A 17,514-nucleotide genomic window follows, 5' to 3' on the forward strand; every position below is an offset into this window, starting at 1 on the left:
AAAACAAGTTTGCCAATATGAAGTTTTGAAATTTTAGTCATCTTAAGATGTTATTTCAGAATTATCATACCTGAGCAAACCTTTATGCAAAAATATTTCAATCAACAGATCAACAAGATCTATGCCCAAAATAATGCCAAAATCACCCAATGACTAGTAGATTTTTTCCCATGAATTTATTAATGTATTTAGGCAATTTATGTTGTGATTTTTGGGCACTTAAGCATGAATTTTTTGCTGTTATGAATGATTCAGAGAGCTGTAGCAAACAATGAGGAAAATGAAGAGTTTAGACATCAAACCCTAGGCCAAAGGCCTTGAAAATTGCTTTCCCAAGTTGCCAAAATTCTTCCAATGGACTTGGGACCTAAAAACAAAGTTTGAGCCAATTTTTCCTTGCAAAACCCACCAATATTCAGTACAATTTTTTGCAGAGACAGAGTGAGGGCAAAATAAGGCCAAGAGATGCCCACACTAGGTCTAATAGGGCTAGTGTTAGGCTAGAAGAGGCCTAGAAGGCTTAGTGGCTAGGGAAAAGGCTGGTGCAGGGGCTAAGGGATTTCGAAAAAGAGGACAAAAGGGCAGAGGAGGTAGCAGAGGGCTGAATGGAGGAGGGCGAGAGGGAAATATTGCAGAAAAAGCTCATGACAAGCCCTTAGGGCTGTTATCTAGGGTTTAGAGAGAAGACCAAATCCCTCCAGGGTTACGACTAGCCCCATAAAGGCCTAAAAACCCTGACGCAGGGGCTGGAGAGGGGGTCGAGGCCCTTTAGGGCTTACAACCAGCCTCCAAGAGGCCAAAAATGATGACGTAGGGTCCTAAAAGGGTGACACAGGAGGTCAAAAGGCTGACGTTGGGCCTGGAGAAGGACGTTGGGCCCGGAAGCCCTAAAAAATTTACAAACCCTCGCTTGAAAAAATTATTTTGCTCAGATCTTCAATTTCAACAAAGTTTCTTCAGTAGCTGGCCTTGCAAAAATTTGGAGCCTAGATCTTACCCTCAAGGGCCTAGATCTAGCTTTAATCCAACTATTTTCCTTTGAACTCACCTACACAAATGAATTTACAATAGCCCAAAACCCCAATATATACAAAATTTCAAAATAATTCAAAACTCCAAAACGGGGATTTACAAAACAAAGGTTAGAAAACAAATTATTGACAAAAAATCTATTCTACAATTATATTTACAGAATATACATGTGTACAATGTTTGAGAGGATTTTGAGAAATTATTTTTTTGTAAATCCTTAATAATGGCTAAATGTATTTTCAAAAGATAGATGCAAAATCCATAGCCTTAGCGAAGTTAGAAAACCATAAATGTTGATTTGGGATAGCATCAGATGTGCTCTAGCCACGAAATTTGGTGTAGAGGTTGGGGCACATGAGATCTCCAATACCTAGAAAGGGTTTGGGCAGATTCTAAACAGATTAGGAGATATTAAAATAATTAATATTTTTAATGGAGTCCCTAAGTCTAAACTTAGGGAAAATAAAATATTAATGTGTATTAATATGAATCTGTGTTAGAGTGGTCTAAAAGACATGGATCAAGCCAGATCTAATCTTAGCCGTTGATTAGGGATTTAATCTCGGCCGTTGAGATGTCAACAGGAAAAGTATAAGAGGAGGCTTGAGGGTCACTTGGAGAACACACTAGATGATTAGTCATTCTATTTTCTAGACCGGGGTTTGCTAAGAGAGATAGAATCAGTAATCAGGAGAGTAGCTGAGGGGCATTTAGTACAGAGGAACAGAGAAGGCAGAGATTGTGCCGGGAGAGCAGCGCAGCAACCAAGGAGGGTGACACAGAGCCAACAAGGGCTCACGCAGAGGCAGCCAAGTGCCGCGCAGAGCATCAAAAGGGCCGACATAGCTGATGCAGAGGCTCCCAGAGTTGATGCAAGGCCTCTTGGGGCTGACGCAGGGCTAGCGTGAGACAGAGAGGGGCTGACACAATCCAGATTGGGTAGCCGCTGGGGTTGCAAAGCAGTTTTGTGTTGAGGAACTGCCGGAAGGATTTTTCGGGGTTTCAGCCAGGAGATTTCTCTCAAACTGTGAGGTATAGTTGATAAGAAAATTCTCTGTTGGGTAGGACGGTTTCGGCACCCAGATTGTACTCTAATATTGCTTAATAAGAAAACCCTCAGATAGTTGCACTGGTTTTTCCGCATTGGGTTTTTCCGGGGACATTGGTCCAAAAATAATGGTGTTATGTGGTGTGTTTGTTCTTGTTTCTTTTAGTTGCTGATCTGTAATATGTTGAGTATGCGCTGGTGTTTATTTTCAGTATTTACTTTGTAAATAACTTGTTAAAGAAAAATAACAAGTAGGTAGGAATAAAACAGAAAAAGTGCATGAAGGGTTTCTAAACTAAGTAAAACTAGAAACTTCAACAATAAAAATATTCAGGATCCAAACATAGTTAGCTTGTGCCCACAGTTTGTGAACTTGGAGTCCAAGGGCTGGGGAACTTGCAAACACTATATATTTTCTGAAAAGTAAACCAATAGAACACATAGTGAATCATATCACCTAAGATAAGCCCGCAACTTACTAATAAAATGTTCTTATCACCTATAAAGCTCAATATAGGAATGCCTGTACCCAACACATACCACAAATCAATAGATCAGATACACATTGAACTACACCCCAAAGTCTTTTATTATGATTATTCAGAATGTTCCCAACGGGACAATAACTTTACATCAACTCTGTTATCAATTTTACAGAGTTACATTATCCAAACATCAGATGGCATGAGACACAAATGATCTCAAATTTATAGATAAATCTTCCAAGTGGAAAATAATGGATAGTTGGTTTGATCCTTGTCAAAATAATCTCGTTTGGCGATAAATCTTTGATGTTCTTTTAATCTTTACCGTCAAAAATATTTATTTTTGAGGAATTTTCGAATTTCTCATTAAACCCCTTTTTTATTAGCTAAAAAATAATTATTTTGAGCTAATTTCCTAAAAAATTTGACTTTGACTTGACCACCAAAGCTCAAGGGTCCAATTTTTCTTGAAATTTCCAATATTCCCATTGTGGGGGACCTCCAAAAATTAATTTCTTTAGGACTCACGAATTTTTCCACTTGGAGAGTTTAATTTCTCTAGCAATTTAATTTTTTGACTCTAATTAATTAATTTTCTCACTTAAGATTAATTTTATTTTTGCCAGAAAAATTAATTAATTGACACTTGAGGGGATTAATTATTTTTCTGCCCACAAATATTTTAGCCATGGTGTCTTAAGCAATGTTGTTAAAAGTGCGAGTGGGATTTAATCGGCGCCGGGAAAAAAGCAGAAAAAATCGACAAAAGCGGGAAAAAAGCGGGAAAAAAGCGTTTGGCACAAAAATATTCATTTTTTTTCAATTTTTTTAATATCTAAACCATCTACAACATAAAATAAATACATTGACACATAAATATGATAAAAAAACTAATATATAAGATGTTTAATATCATTTCTAGCGCTAAAATCACACATAACATTGAATCATGTCCTGAATAGTAAGTCCTGAGTCCCAACTCAGCCTCAAAATATCAACAAAAAATATGATAATGTATCTCATCATGTCATAATGTCATATACAATAAAATGAAAGTCTAATCCTATTGATTTCCTCTGCCCCTCTTGCGAGAAAATGGCACAACTTTCTCTTTCCCTCTAGATGTAGAAGCTGGTGCCTGTGCTGGTGGAAATGGCAGTGGAGTCTGACGTGCTCTAGAAGCTGAAGAACTAGTAGTAGCAGCTACAGGAGGCTGAGGTAGACGGAGACCACGTCCTCTACTGGTGGTAGTGGTAGCCCGGGTAGGCGGTGTCACCTCCTCCTCCTCCTCCTCCTCCTGCTCCTGCTCCTGCTCCTCCCCCTCCTCCTCCCCCTCATCCTGCACTAACCAATCATCAGTGGGATCCATGAGAGGCCTCTCGGTCTCAACCCTCCATTCAGCAGTGGTGTCAATCCCATCCAATGAGATGGCTTCCGTATCAGGTGTCTTCTCTAGTTGTCTCACCCACAATCGAAGATTGTAGTAGACATAGACCATGTCATTAAGTCTATGGGACTCCAATCTGTACAAAGTTCATGAAATAATAATTAATAATTAATATTATAAAAAAATATTGTTTAAAACTTTAATGAATTCAAAAATTTATTTGGAAATTTGCAATATTTTAAATGTTTAAGTGTTAACCTATTGCGCTTCTTGTTGTGTATTTTTTCAAATACACTCCAATTGCGCTCACATCCCGAGGAGCTGCATGTTTGGCTGAGGATGCGTACGGCAAGCTTTTGCAAAAGGGGTACTCTGCCACCATACATCTTCCACCATGCGTCTACAACAAAATTACAAATAAAATTTTAAATAAACATAAGAAAAAAATGGAATTTGAAGAGACAATGAAATTTGAAACAAAGTTACAAAGTACAAACTAAAAAATACCTGGCATTTTAATCGTCCTATCAGTGACAGCCATCTCAAAGCCAAATGTGCCACCTGACATCTTATATGTCTCAATTTGTCTAGAGATCTCTATACGTTCTTCTGGAGATCTCACCATCTTCTGGACACAGGTTAATAATCCTTCCACGACCTCAACATCAAAATCAAACCCACATGCATAAGAAAATGCAGGGTTCAGGAAAAGCCCAGCAGCATGAATGGGACGATGGAGTGTGTTGTTCCATCGCTCATCAATGACTTCCCATAGAAGGAGTTGTCTCTGAAACCCATCATCTCCCTTATCATCATAGTAGGACCGAATGGCTTCTTTGGCCCTGTCCATGGCTTCATACAAATAGCCCATTGCGGGCTTGTCACCATCAACCAACCGAAGAACCTTTACCAAAGGTTCAGTAACAGCGCACACCTCCTGCACTCCCGCCCAAAAGTCTTCCTGGTATGAAACTAGTCTGCACACAGCCTCTCCTTCTGGTTTGCGGCTCATTGACGAAGCACGCCACTCCTCTGAAAGAAACATTCTCTTCAAATCCCACATAGAATTCAAGAGGGATTGAAGAGATATGAAACTCGTCGCAAACCGTGTAATGGCGGGGCGCACCAACTCTTTGTTGTTGGTGCATTTTCTCATCAAGCTAAGCACAGATGTGTGATTGTAAATAAATTTTGTGATGCTTTTTGATGAGTCAACAATCTCTTTGACAAAGGGAATTTTCCCTATGTCCTCTAACATCAAATCAATACAATGGGCAGCACAAGGTGTCCAAAATAAAGTAGGATGCCTGTCCATAAGCATTCTACCAGCAGCAACATAATTTGCAGCATTGTCCGTTATGACTTGGACAACATTTTCTGCACCCACCTCCAAAATAAACACATCCAGCAAATCACATAAAGTTCTTGCATCTTTGATTTGATGAGTTGCATCAATAGATTTGATAAACATAGTCCCCTTGGGACAACTAACCAAGAAGTTTATAAGGGTTCTCCCCTTTTGGTCAGTCCAACCATCTGACATAACAGTGCATCCTGTTTGTGCCCATGATGCCCTAAAATCCTCCAATCTTTGGGTGCAGTCACGCTTTTCATCTTGAAGAAGCCGACCTCTGAAATCATGAAGAGAAGGGATTTTGTACCCCGGGCCAACACTGGCAATAGCATCAACAGTAGGTTGGAAAAATGGATTATTCCTTACAATGCTGAAAGGAATATCACTCCAGAGGAGAAATTTTGTCATCAACCTGTCAGCTTGTTCTTTTTCAGTTCTTTTTAGCATTGAACCGATAGTTGGTTGTGAACCAGGTGTGGTTCGAGGAACAAAATATGATGATGCAGCTACCGGATTGACTGACGCTGCAGTAGAACCAGTGCCACTTGGCCCACTTCCTTCAGCTGACCTTTTTAGTTGCCTTTTGAGTTCTTCTTTGGCCTCTCTAGTGTGCTCTAATTCTCCCAATGCTCTCATGGCTCTTTGGATAATTTCAGGATTTGTATTTAGACAGGGCCCCACATCATGTCCAGGGATTTGTGCAAGGTGGAACTTCAACCTGTACACCCCCCCGAATATCTCCTTTCCACACAACTTGCAATACAAGTTTTGTCTATCATTCGGAGTTTTAGGTTCACCATATTCCCAGAAAGGATCCAATTTCCTTGGCATGTTTGTTTTTGAATTTTGAATTTGCAAACCTATGGAAAAATAAGGATTAGGAAATAGGAATTTAGGATTACATAATACAAATTACAATTTAGCATTTACAAAATTACAAGTTAATTATTTCCAAAATCCCAATTTCCAAACCCAAGTTACCCAACCAAATGCCAATGGCAAATGCCAAAAAACAATGAAAATTCAAAAAAAATAAACAATGTTTAAAAAAAATGAGAAAATAAAAATAAAAAATTGGTTCTCATAGTCATAACAAATTACCCATCCCAAATCAATGAAAAATTACAAAAAATTCTTTAAAAACAATGAAAAACAAAGTTTTTATAGAAGCAAAACAAAAAAAAATTAATCTACATACCTTTTTTATGGACAAATTGGTGATCTTGTCTTGGATTTCTCCTAAAAACACTTGGATTCGCTCCCAAATTCGACGGAAACCCTTCAGCTCCTCTCCCTCACCTCTTCTCCTCCTCCTCCGCGCGGCGACAGCATAATGACATAAAAAAAAATCGTTTTTGCCTATTAAAAGCCCGCTGCCCCGACCATCTGCGATTTTTTCCATAAAAAACGCGATTTTTTCGAAAAAAATCGCGATTTTTTCAAAAAAACGCGATTTTTTTCCGAAAAAATCGGTATAAAAAAAAAGCCGCGATTTTTTGGGATAAAAATCGCGATTTAAGCGGCTGGGGGTTAAAATCGCGATTTTAACAACACTGGTCTTAAGTATGAGGGACTATGCACTAAAATATTTTTACATAAGATTTTACAATAATTCAACCCTCAAAGGGGGAATACTCGTTCGTTATAGACCCTCAAATAATTTCGCAATTCTGCAACATAATATGATCTAGTAGACCAAGTGACTTGTAATGAAATAATTTAGCCCTAAGTTGCACGAAACGCCAAAACGTCACGTCCCAAAAATGGAAACGTCTGCTGGAACATTAGCCGAAGCATCATATATATATATATATATATAAGTGAATGACACATTATGATTATCTTGCAAGAAAAAAGGGAATAAGACCCATAAATGACAATTTAGAAGGAAAAACAAGACTATTAATTCTAATAGATGATTACATGATGGTCGAGTTTCGGTCAAGTTTCGGAGTTTCGGGTACAGGTACGGCCCGAAACGTCAGGTTCCTTGAAGTTTCATGCAACATAGATTTAGCCAATTAACTTAAATTATTCCCAAATTACTTTTACAAAAGACTCGACTAAAACAATAAGACTCACCTAAGACTTTGACGATAAATTCCACCCTAGCTTTGGGGTGAGGCTGGAGGGAAAAATTTAATCGATCATCCGTGTTTAGAAACACACATGAATTAGTGAGATGAAAAACCTTCTAGGATGAAATTCGTCTCCAAAATAATAGGCTTACCTAGGTTGTTACATACATATACGGTCTTACTAGCATCATTTATATTACAAATTTGCAGAATGGGTTTGCAATGACTCAAAAATTGATCGTTGATGATCTTGATCTTTTGAAAAATTTGGTACAACTGCTTCTTTGGAACTTTGATAAATTGTGTGCAACAGGTATTCCAGTTGCATTTAGTATTTTCTCAAGTTGGATCCAAGACTTGTGTAGATTCTAAACTTTATTTTCTGTTTGATAAATCTGAACTGCTCATCTTGGTTCTTTATGTAGATTACCTTATCATTAGAGGAACTTCTAACAAACTCATTTCGTGCTGGAAGAAGGAATTGGCCAATGAGGTTTGATATTAAAGACATTGGTTTGCTGCATTATTTTTTTGGGACTGAATGTTTCGCAAGTTGCAGGTGAAGTCGTCTATGGACAAGGGAAGTATACTTTGGAGGCCTTGAAAATATTTTAGATGTTGGACATCATGCCTATCTCTATCCCTATGGTTCCATATTTGAAGTTGGCTTGCAATGAGGATTCAAATTTGTTTTATCTTTATCCAAGAAGCAGATCAGTTTGTTGATGGACCTTCCCAAATTGGTCACTAAACTACATAATCCCTAAATGGTAAAAAGAGAAAAATTATGGAAAAAAGACTAAAATTTCTACCCCCCACAACCCTAATTTACTATTATATATAGTCACCATTTTATTATACCCTCCTTTATGTGTTATATGCATGAGTAAACTTTGCATCTTTGATTTCTAATGGGTTGGATTTACATTAATTTACATAAATATATTTATTTCTTATTATATTCGCTGTCTGATGGGGCCCTCCCTGTTTCTTCTGTTGCTAAGCAATCCTCTGTCGGCAATCTTTCTTCATGTGGTCGAATTTGTGACAATAATTACACTGCACATTTTTCTTCCTAGTAGGATCAAAAAACTGAGAAGAACCTTTCTACTGAAAGGACTGATATTTGGCAGCAAAAGCATTTTTTGAGGAGGCTGATGAGGCACCACTACCAAACTGTTGTTTCCGATGATCTTGCTGCATGAGTTTGGTGCATAACTCCGGAAACTTCAGATCAACATTAATGGAGGTAATGTTGAGTGTTTCTATGAAGTGCTCATAAGATTTTGGTAGACTTTTCAGAGTGATGACTACCATATCTTCTTCCTCCATGGTTTGATCAATGGCTTCGAGCTGATCTCGAATGTCATTAATCTTGTTAAGATGTTTCTGTAAAGACATATGTTCATCCATCATGATGGAGAACAACTGATTCTTGAGAAAGAAAGCTTTGCTCTTGTCGGATGTCTCGTGCAGTTCCTTCAAATGTTGCCAGATCTCGGCAGTTGTCTTGCCAAAAGGAATCTGCGGTAACTGATCATCAGTCACAGAGAACTTGAGAAGCATAACAACCTCTTGATTTCGATCATCAAACTTATCTTGATCGGTGCCAACTATACCAGGACGGAGCTCTTTGTTCAGAATGAGTTGATCAAGATGCCTATATTAAAAAATGGTCAACATTCTCTGTTTCCAGATGTTATAATTTGTGCCATTAAAGCGCTGACTGCCTTCCAACATCAGATTGGTTAGCGAATCCATCTGCACGTTTCCCAAGACACAAATAACACCAAAGAAATCCGGCACGGATTTTAATACAGATGCTGGCTGATCCTGGACAAAAGTCTGACAGGTGCTGGTGTAATAGAGAATAGAACCAGAAATCGGTCTGAGAAGCGGGTTCAAGAAAATATATATAGCATGATCTTTTACCAAAATAACTTACTCGGCAAGAATCCTCACAGGCTTTCAGCGGTACCCACTACAAACGAAGATACTCAAACTTGATATGTGATACGTGTTACGTCATCTGCCGTAAAAGCTCCACCACGCAGCGGTCTCTTTCACACATCTGCTTGGACTGAGAATGAGAATGAATGTGTACCCCCCAACAAGAATTCATGCCTAGCAACACAAGATTTTCCCACAAATTTGTCACTGTTTGAGGAGAAATTGCGAACTGCACGCAGTCAAAATTCAGTCACCAGAAATGTCATAAAAAAAAACAGTAATACAAGCAAGATTCAATTCTAGGAACACGGATCAATTCCCAATTATCAGCCCCTGCAAACAAACTCAGTCGAATGAGGCCCCTGGAAATCGTATTTGGACTGATAAATTCGCACAGGAATGGATGCCTGCGTTCTGCGAATTGTGACTGTCAATTTCGTTGGCGATTCTGTAGTCGACTTCTTCAAATAACTAAAAAAAAAAAAAAAAAAACGAAAAGAAGAAGCGTCGGCCTCGGTTAATCGTCTCGGAGAAGCCCGAGTTTACCCTCTGCGTCCTTGTAATCCCGATTTTAATCAAACCTGCTGCACTGAACCAAATACCAATACCACCTGCACGCTGCGGATTATAATAATAATAACTATCATAATTTGAAATTTCTGAAGGGTGCTCACTGCTCACTGCTTGCCCTTTGGGGTTTGAAGGACCAGCGGCAAACAATAGTGAACGATTTACTATTTCCTTCGGTGGCTCGAACGCGTGATCTCTCACCAGATCCACGCGCTTCAATTTTGGTAGCAAAAGTTGCAATGATGTCCCCCGTGCCTGAACCGAAGATAACCGGAAAGGCTTCCGCTGCCATGTTGCGCTTAAGAAACCTAAGTACGCAGCAATGACGAGAGCACCAGCAGGGAATGCAGCCGCTCGGTGTCTGCAGACAAATCCACAGGCTATAACCGCAGCAGCAAATGGTGATGCCAAAAAAAAATAAAAATTCTAGACTCTCGTGGTGGTCATGCTTGCAAATGTAAACTGCACACGTAGTAACTGAGGCTCCAACACCGTCAACGTCGCGGATTCGAATCACTGCGAAAGCCCAAAAAATAGACGGTGAGTTGCGGTAGTGCAACACAGTGGGATGATCAGCTGGAGGATCGACTCCAAAGTATATTCCAGTAATCAAGAAACCCTCGGAGTAGTCAGAATCCGCAAGCGCAAATTAAACAACGACGTCCAAAAACAATTGACGCCCCAAAAAAATTTCAGATTCCAAGAGCAATTTCGAAATGAGCCACAAAATTTTTCAAGCAATGAAAAATTATTTCGAAAGATACCTGTGCTCTGATACCATAATCAATGAATGAATTGAATTGATTTACAAGAGCAAATGAAGCTCAATAAGTAATACAAGGATATTTACAGAAATAGAAACATCAACCAGTTTCTTTTAAGAAACTGCTAAAAAGATAAAAATAGAAACAGCTAATAAGAATGAGCATTAAACACTAAATAGCATTATTCTAATACCAAGGTGGGTATTTATAAGGCTTCACAGTATAGGACTTAAAAGATAAAACTAAAATATATTCACAATGACACTCCTTGTGCATGGTTTTTCATTCTACAAAGTTGATACTTTAGGCCTATGGAAAAGTGTTTGTCAGGGATCACAATTGGAAAAGCTGAGGTTGCTGGTATTCTCTAGTTCATCTTGGGTGGAATGACTTGTAAATGTTGTCTTTTGTCAGATTTAGATGCAGTGAGATAATATTTGCCTCTTATTCAGTGTCATCTAATATTTATCGTAGCCATAATGCTGCTAATCTGAGATGACTATCAACTTTTCTAGACATTGTTATTGCTTCTTTACATGCATTTAGTGTCAATTCATGTTTTATACATGTGTGGTCTCTGCTCAAACCTAAAATGCAATCACCTGCAGGTGGTAATATTGTAAAGAGCATTTCCAGTATATCGGCACAAAATCATTTGTAAAAGCATTGGTTTTATATGTTACCAGATCCATAGGGTCTTGATGCTGGATCTGCGGATCTGTGTTTTGGATACAGATACAGATCCACCCAGATTCATGTAGGATCTGCCACAAACAGATCCTTCAAACCTGGTAACAGATTCCATGCTACTGAACGGATCCTGTGCCAACTAGCCCTCACATGATGGATCCCATGCAGATAACATCAGAACTTTTGGTTTATTTTTTATTTTTTTTAAGGATATATGCCACCTGTTTGAAACCCTAAAAGACATATTCTATTTAGATTATTTCCTAGTAATCTGTAGACTTTATAGTTGAATAAGTAAGTTATCAATTACCTATAGGCTTTATAGCACATGATAATGCTAGCAGGAAAGGTATGGCACATCAAAACTTTAATTTTCAATTTTTAAAAATGCTAATGGGAAAACTTTGAGACAATACATAGATAATAATATATAATGTACAAAGGATGGCTGTGTTATTAATAATTTAATTAAATTAGTCCCATCCAACTCTAGGTGAAGAGTCGTGTTAGAAGACTATATGATACATAGACTATAGTTTGTTTTCAAACAGTGTACAATATTCATTTACCACTATAACTAGATAGGGAATTTTTAGATTTTAAGACAAATTTCAAGGAAGATGACAGGTTGACCGTTGATCATGCTGTGGAGTTGAAATATTCAAATGATGAGCATGTATACCCATTTTTGGACATGTAGTTAGACATACTCTACATCATCACGTCAATAGAGTGATCATTGATAAGACACTCAATTTTGTATTTACAGTTATCCATTTTGTATAAATCATGATGCATCATGATTTCAACATTCAGATTTATGAATTACCTAATGATTTCAATTCTAATGTTGTGATTCATGAATGGTTTTGATTTTTAACTTTGAATATGTATTTCAAAATTGAAAAAATATTACTGTATTTTTGTACATGGCATTTTCCCACCATATCCGGATCCTGGATTTTAAAAAATCTGGTGGATCCATATCCGGATCTGAATCTGTTTTCCATGTAACTTAGGTTAGCTGTAACGGTTCTTTTTAGATCAAGATTATTGGTCTGTGCTTGATGAATGCTTTCCTCTATATTTGTGATGTTTATTGCATCTTGAGAGTCAGAGCTTTCTGATCTCACCATTTGTAACCAGATTTTTCTGTTCTAAAGTTATTAATTATCTGTGTTGTCTCAGGCTAGGACTACAGCCAACAAGGGGAGTCCTTCTGTATGGCCCACCAGGCACAGGGAAAACATCTTTAGCATCTGCTTGCACTTACGAAGCTGGGGTTAACATGTTTTCAATCAATGGTCCTGAGCTTGTTAGTGAGTATTATGGAGAAAGTGAGCAAGCACTCCGCACAGTTTTCAAATCAGCTGAGCTTTCTGCTCCTTCGGTGGTATTCCCTGAAGCTCTGTCTATTTCTTTTTTTCATTATTTTGTTTCTCTCCTAGAAGCTCTGCATTGATTACAGATAATGGTGTAAAAAGGTAGAATGCATTTTGCAATTGAGGTTGGGTCCAGTAACATGCTCAAGAGTTGCATACCTATACATTTCCATAGAAAACATTACATGATACTAGATAGCCTTGTTTTATCTTTTTCTAGCAAAAATAACTGGGATTTGAGGATTGACACTCTCTAGTATGCATGAGTGCTTCCATAATCAAAGCTTGATTGCACAAATTAAGAAGTTAGAAAGTGAAAAGAAGTCACAACAATAAACATTGGAGCAACTTACCAGCAAGAAATCAGTGATTGATAAAGAAATAGTGTTTGGCCCCATAGAAATAGAAAAGTGATCAGATGTAAAAATCCAGACCTTTGGAGAAAGGAACCATCACAGTTCCAGTTGACATAAAAAATCAGAAAGATGCTTATATTGAAATCTTATGAACCAATAAATCTCCAAAAGTATCAAAAGACAAAGGTTCCAAAAACAAGACATAAGATACAAAGATGCCTTATTGTCATCCTAATTATAAAAGTCGTATTATTTAACAAACTAACCTAAGACGAAATTGAAAATAAGAAACTAAGTGAAGATCCTATTATATTCAAGAGAAGCATAGGTGTGCAATCTTATCAATTCCCAGAACACAAAAGTCACCACTCAGTTCTGCAGAAAATTGAATTAAGGTGGTCTGACCCTTTCACAATAACAGTTCTACTCAATGCTTCACAACTCATATAATCTCGATTGAAAAATCATCACAGTTTTAAGAACAGATAACCATGGGAAGGCATTACATGCCAGAACAAAGACAAGCTTTTCTGGAGAGTGCTTTCCGGACAAAGCATCTTTGAAGGTATAGGCAAAGTAATGAACATAGATATTAATAATACTACTAATAATAATATTGGATATGACCAAAGGGACAATGCATCTTTGAAGATAGATGCCACAGAGCATATGCAAGTGCGGGTGATGTCGGGCATTGAGAAGTCAGCATTGAAAAATGTGGCATGTCAGATGCGTTGCAAACATATAGGGTAGATGTGGCAGATGCCACTAGATATCCAACAGACTGGCTGTGCAATTGCTGGAAGTCAGTGTGGTTGATGACAGGTCCATCTGGAGAAATTTGAGACATGCTGAGATAGCATATGACAGACATGGGGACCTGGTGATATCTGACTGTAAATGTGAGAGACTTTTGGATATCTGACTGAGAACAGACCCATAGAAGATGTTTCTGGTGGCATCAACATCTGAGAGATTGGAAAAATCAGATATTTAAAAATCTTATTCGCTGTATTATATCTTGGGTAGCATCTCACTGAGAATCAGATCTGGAAATCCAAAAAATTTAAGCAAATTTCAGACCTATAGCGGAAAATCAAACATGGGTGTAGCACTATGATTGACGTATATAGCAGTGTATCAGCATGCCAACAAAATCTGGGATAGACATAGCGGCCACAGTGTTGGGACGCGAGAGATATTTCTTGAGTGATGGAAATGGTTCAAGGGGGAATTCATTGTGCTTCAAGAAAAAATTGCGAAGGTTGACAGGCAGGAAGGGATACAAGAGAAAATTTAAGTTTCGGAGTTGGCAAAAATTAAAACATGTGGGTAGTCTACCAAGTGTTAGGTTTGCTGATTCATACAAATTCAGTGGCCAAAATTATCATCTTTAGAAGTATCTAATGAGAACCATTTTTGAAAACAGAGTTGGTGAAGGTGGTGACAGGGAAATTGGAAGGTCATCAGCAATCCAAGCAATTTGAAGCATCAGAAAGAGTATAATTCCAAAAATTGAGTGGCACTGATGTTAATCGAACTGTCAGCTGCTGATGATCTTGTGCCACAGGTGCAAAACGCAATTAATGAATATAGTTATCTGAAATATTAAAAGTCTTTGTATGAAACATCAGATCAAGGGAAGGCAGTTTATCATAAGAATTTGCTCTTCTCAATGAAGTTGGCAGTGGGAAATTTCATCTGTATTAAACTATGCTACGGAGATTATGAGAGACAAGCAAGAGAGTGTGAATGAGAGAGATGTATTATATCAATGTGTCTCTTTCTTCAACAGTGCATGCCCAATTTGAGTTCCTGCAGTTGTACTTCTCTGTTTGAGACTTCTTTCAAACCATAATTGACTATGCCATGACCAACTGTACCATGCTTATACTTGAACACATGTTGAGCTACATGCCTTGGTTCAACCATAAAATGATATGCTTCCTTTACTTGATCCATTATCTTGGTTATATTGATTACCCTAACTGGGTATTCTTTCTGAAGCAGATCCTGTTATGGCAATCCTGATTTGCTCCCTCTGTCACTGATGTTATCAACTATCAAGTCAAGATATTTCATCTTGAATTTTCAGTTCAACTCCCTCTGAAACCAGAAACAAGTGTTCCTGGAGAAGCCTTGACTTCTCCCTCTAGAGCAAATCTTCTGGTCAATGCAACTCCCTCTGACACATAAGCTCTTCTGCTTTTGTCAGAAAACAAACTATATATTAATATCATCAACCTTGATCCATCAATCCAAGAGGAGCCTGTACAAAGCCTTCCTTTACAAGCATAATATTTCTTCATGTACCTTTCATATACCTTACAAGCTTGAGGTAGTTCTTACATACACTTCTTTCATCAAAGAAGACGATCACTATAAACTTTTAATAGTGGTGTACCTGACAAAATATCCTTTCATGGTCTTCTCTCTTACTGAGGTAATCCTTCGATTTGACTTCTTTCTAGCCAATCATGCTTGTTTTGGAAGTCACCACTGACTTCTTTCTGGCACAGATCAAGGCATTCTTCCAGCTTGTTGATCTGTCTGCTCCCTCTGAGTCCAGACTTCATTTAGTACAGTATCTCTCTTCATAAATCCCTATTTCAGGGAGAGTCCTCTTTGTCTTATCTTTGTTTTGTTCTTCGAAGAACCTCAAGCTAAGAAGTCTGAGACCATGTGAACTATGGTTGACTAAAAATCTATGGAAAGAAACCGAAGTCTGTATTGGCCTCCTGTGGCATCCGAATTATATAATTTATGTGTTTTTATTCATTTAAACAAGTTCGAGCTGCATGGATTGGTAATCAAATCGGAGTGAAGTCCGAATTAAGATGATTACAGTCCGAGTTTGTCAAGTTCTGTGGAACAGTGACATGTTTGAATTATCTCAGTGTTGGGATCTGAGTTATCTCTGAAGTGATCTGAGCTTCTTGACATAGTCTGAGGCATGAACCAAATTAGTTCGAGCTTCCTCCTCCTCACCTCTATGGTTGAAGCCTTAGTCCTGAAATTAATTCAATACAAGATCTATGTGGTATTGATGCATAATCTCTATTCTTAAAGAGTGCGAGTTCTGTATGATGATCCAAGCTCCTTGGTTATGATCCTTGTCTGTGGAGGTCCGAAGTTTGTAGAATCCGGACCATGGAAGATTAGAAAGACTGTGGAGGATTCAAGTATATGGTGTGAGTAGAAGTTAAGCCCTTAACAATCCAAGACCGAGACCTTTTTCAGTGTTTTTTGTCGTATGTTCCGATAATTTTGAAGAAAACTAAGTTTGTTAAGGACCGAGATTATCCCTGTAAGACAAGTCCGAGTCACTATTAAAGTATCTCTGTAGAAGATAGTCCAAATTTGTATAAGATAGTTCGAGCCTCTTCTCTCTATGAAAATCTTAGTGACAAGTTCGAGTTTACCAAGTAAGGTAATCAAGTCTGAGCTTATTGTGCCATCTATCAAGTCAAAATCTCTGAGAAAAGAAACTACAAGTCTGAGTTTGCTTATCTCTATGAAAAGAAGACAAATCTGAGTCTATGTCTCTGGTGACAAGTCCGAGCCTACTATTCTCTGTGATAACGAATAAGACTGAAGTTCAAATTTTTTGTATAAGGCTGAGTCATACCTCTGAGGTCCAAAGGAAACTTGGTACAAGTCCGAAGGTATTTCTCTGATATATCCAAAAAGAATAAGTCTCAGTTGTTATAAGAAGTCTGATAAAATGGCCTGATTTGTTTTGTTGGAAGGCTTGATCATGATCTGAGAAGTCCAAATTATCTCTCTTGGGATTCGAGCTACATCTAAGGTGTAGTCTGAGCAAGAGGTGGTATGTGCCTTATATGTAAGTACAAGTACAACAAAAGAGGCCGGCGTCATCAAAGTGCTGCATTGTAGGCCATCAAGATTAAGACTTGCTTTAGTCCAAAATTTGTTGCTTGCAAGAAGGAGATCTACATCTGGTCTCAAAAGGAAATATGGTCATTTGAATTAGCTGAGTTAGGCAGACATGACAAGATGTCGAAGCTCCTTTTCAAAGCTTGAAGACTGATCATATTATCTCAACACATTCTTACATCTTGCTGAGGGGTTGAGACTTGGTGGGATTGCAAAATATAGGGTTTGGAAGACTGCATGTCTTGGTCAGATTCTAGGATTGTTTAAGGTCTGTAAACCCTAGGAAGGGTTTGCATACGAAATCCCTAGGGTTTATGGACAAAATCCTAGGATTGATTGCCTCCGCTGAAAGAAGAACCCCTAGCCCATGCAAGATAGGAATGTCATTATGATGATGATGATGTGGATGGGATTTATTTGCAAATTAGATGCAAGAAGGCTAAGATTAAGAGGGAGCTGGCATATTCTCAAAAAATAAATATTTTGTATCTCTCTTTGTTGGTTATTACTATTGTTGTTTC

At 38.0% G+C, this 17,514-nt stretch overlaps 1 protein-coding gene across 1 annotated transcript in view; it reads left to right on the plus strand.

The window, feature by feature from the left end:
- The window catches only part of CIP111 (Cam interacting protein 111), a 166,671-nt gene that overhangs the window by 33,751 nt on the left and 115,406 nt on the right, over nucleotides 1-17,514 (plus strand). Inside the window, exon 4 of the mRNA XM_089445755.1 lies at nucleotides 12,547-12,751. Coding sequence (XP_089301881.1) covers nucleotides 12,547-12,751 — 205 coding nt within the window. The remainder of the gene's footprint in view (nucleotides 1-12,546; nucleotides 12,752-17,514) is intronic.

Source organism: Pinus tabuliformis, chromosome 9 (assembly GCF_031772625.1).
Source record: "Pinus tabuliformis cultivar Carrire ecotype Pingquan chromosome 9, CPIR1, whole genome shotgun sequence".
NCBI classification, from domain to species: Eukaryota; Viridiplantae; Streptophyta; class Pinopsida; order Pinales; family Pinaceae; genus Pinus; species Pinus tabuliformis.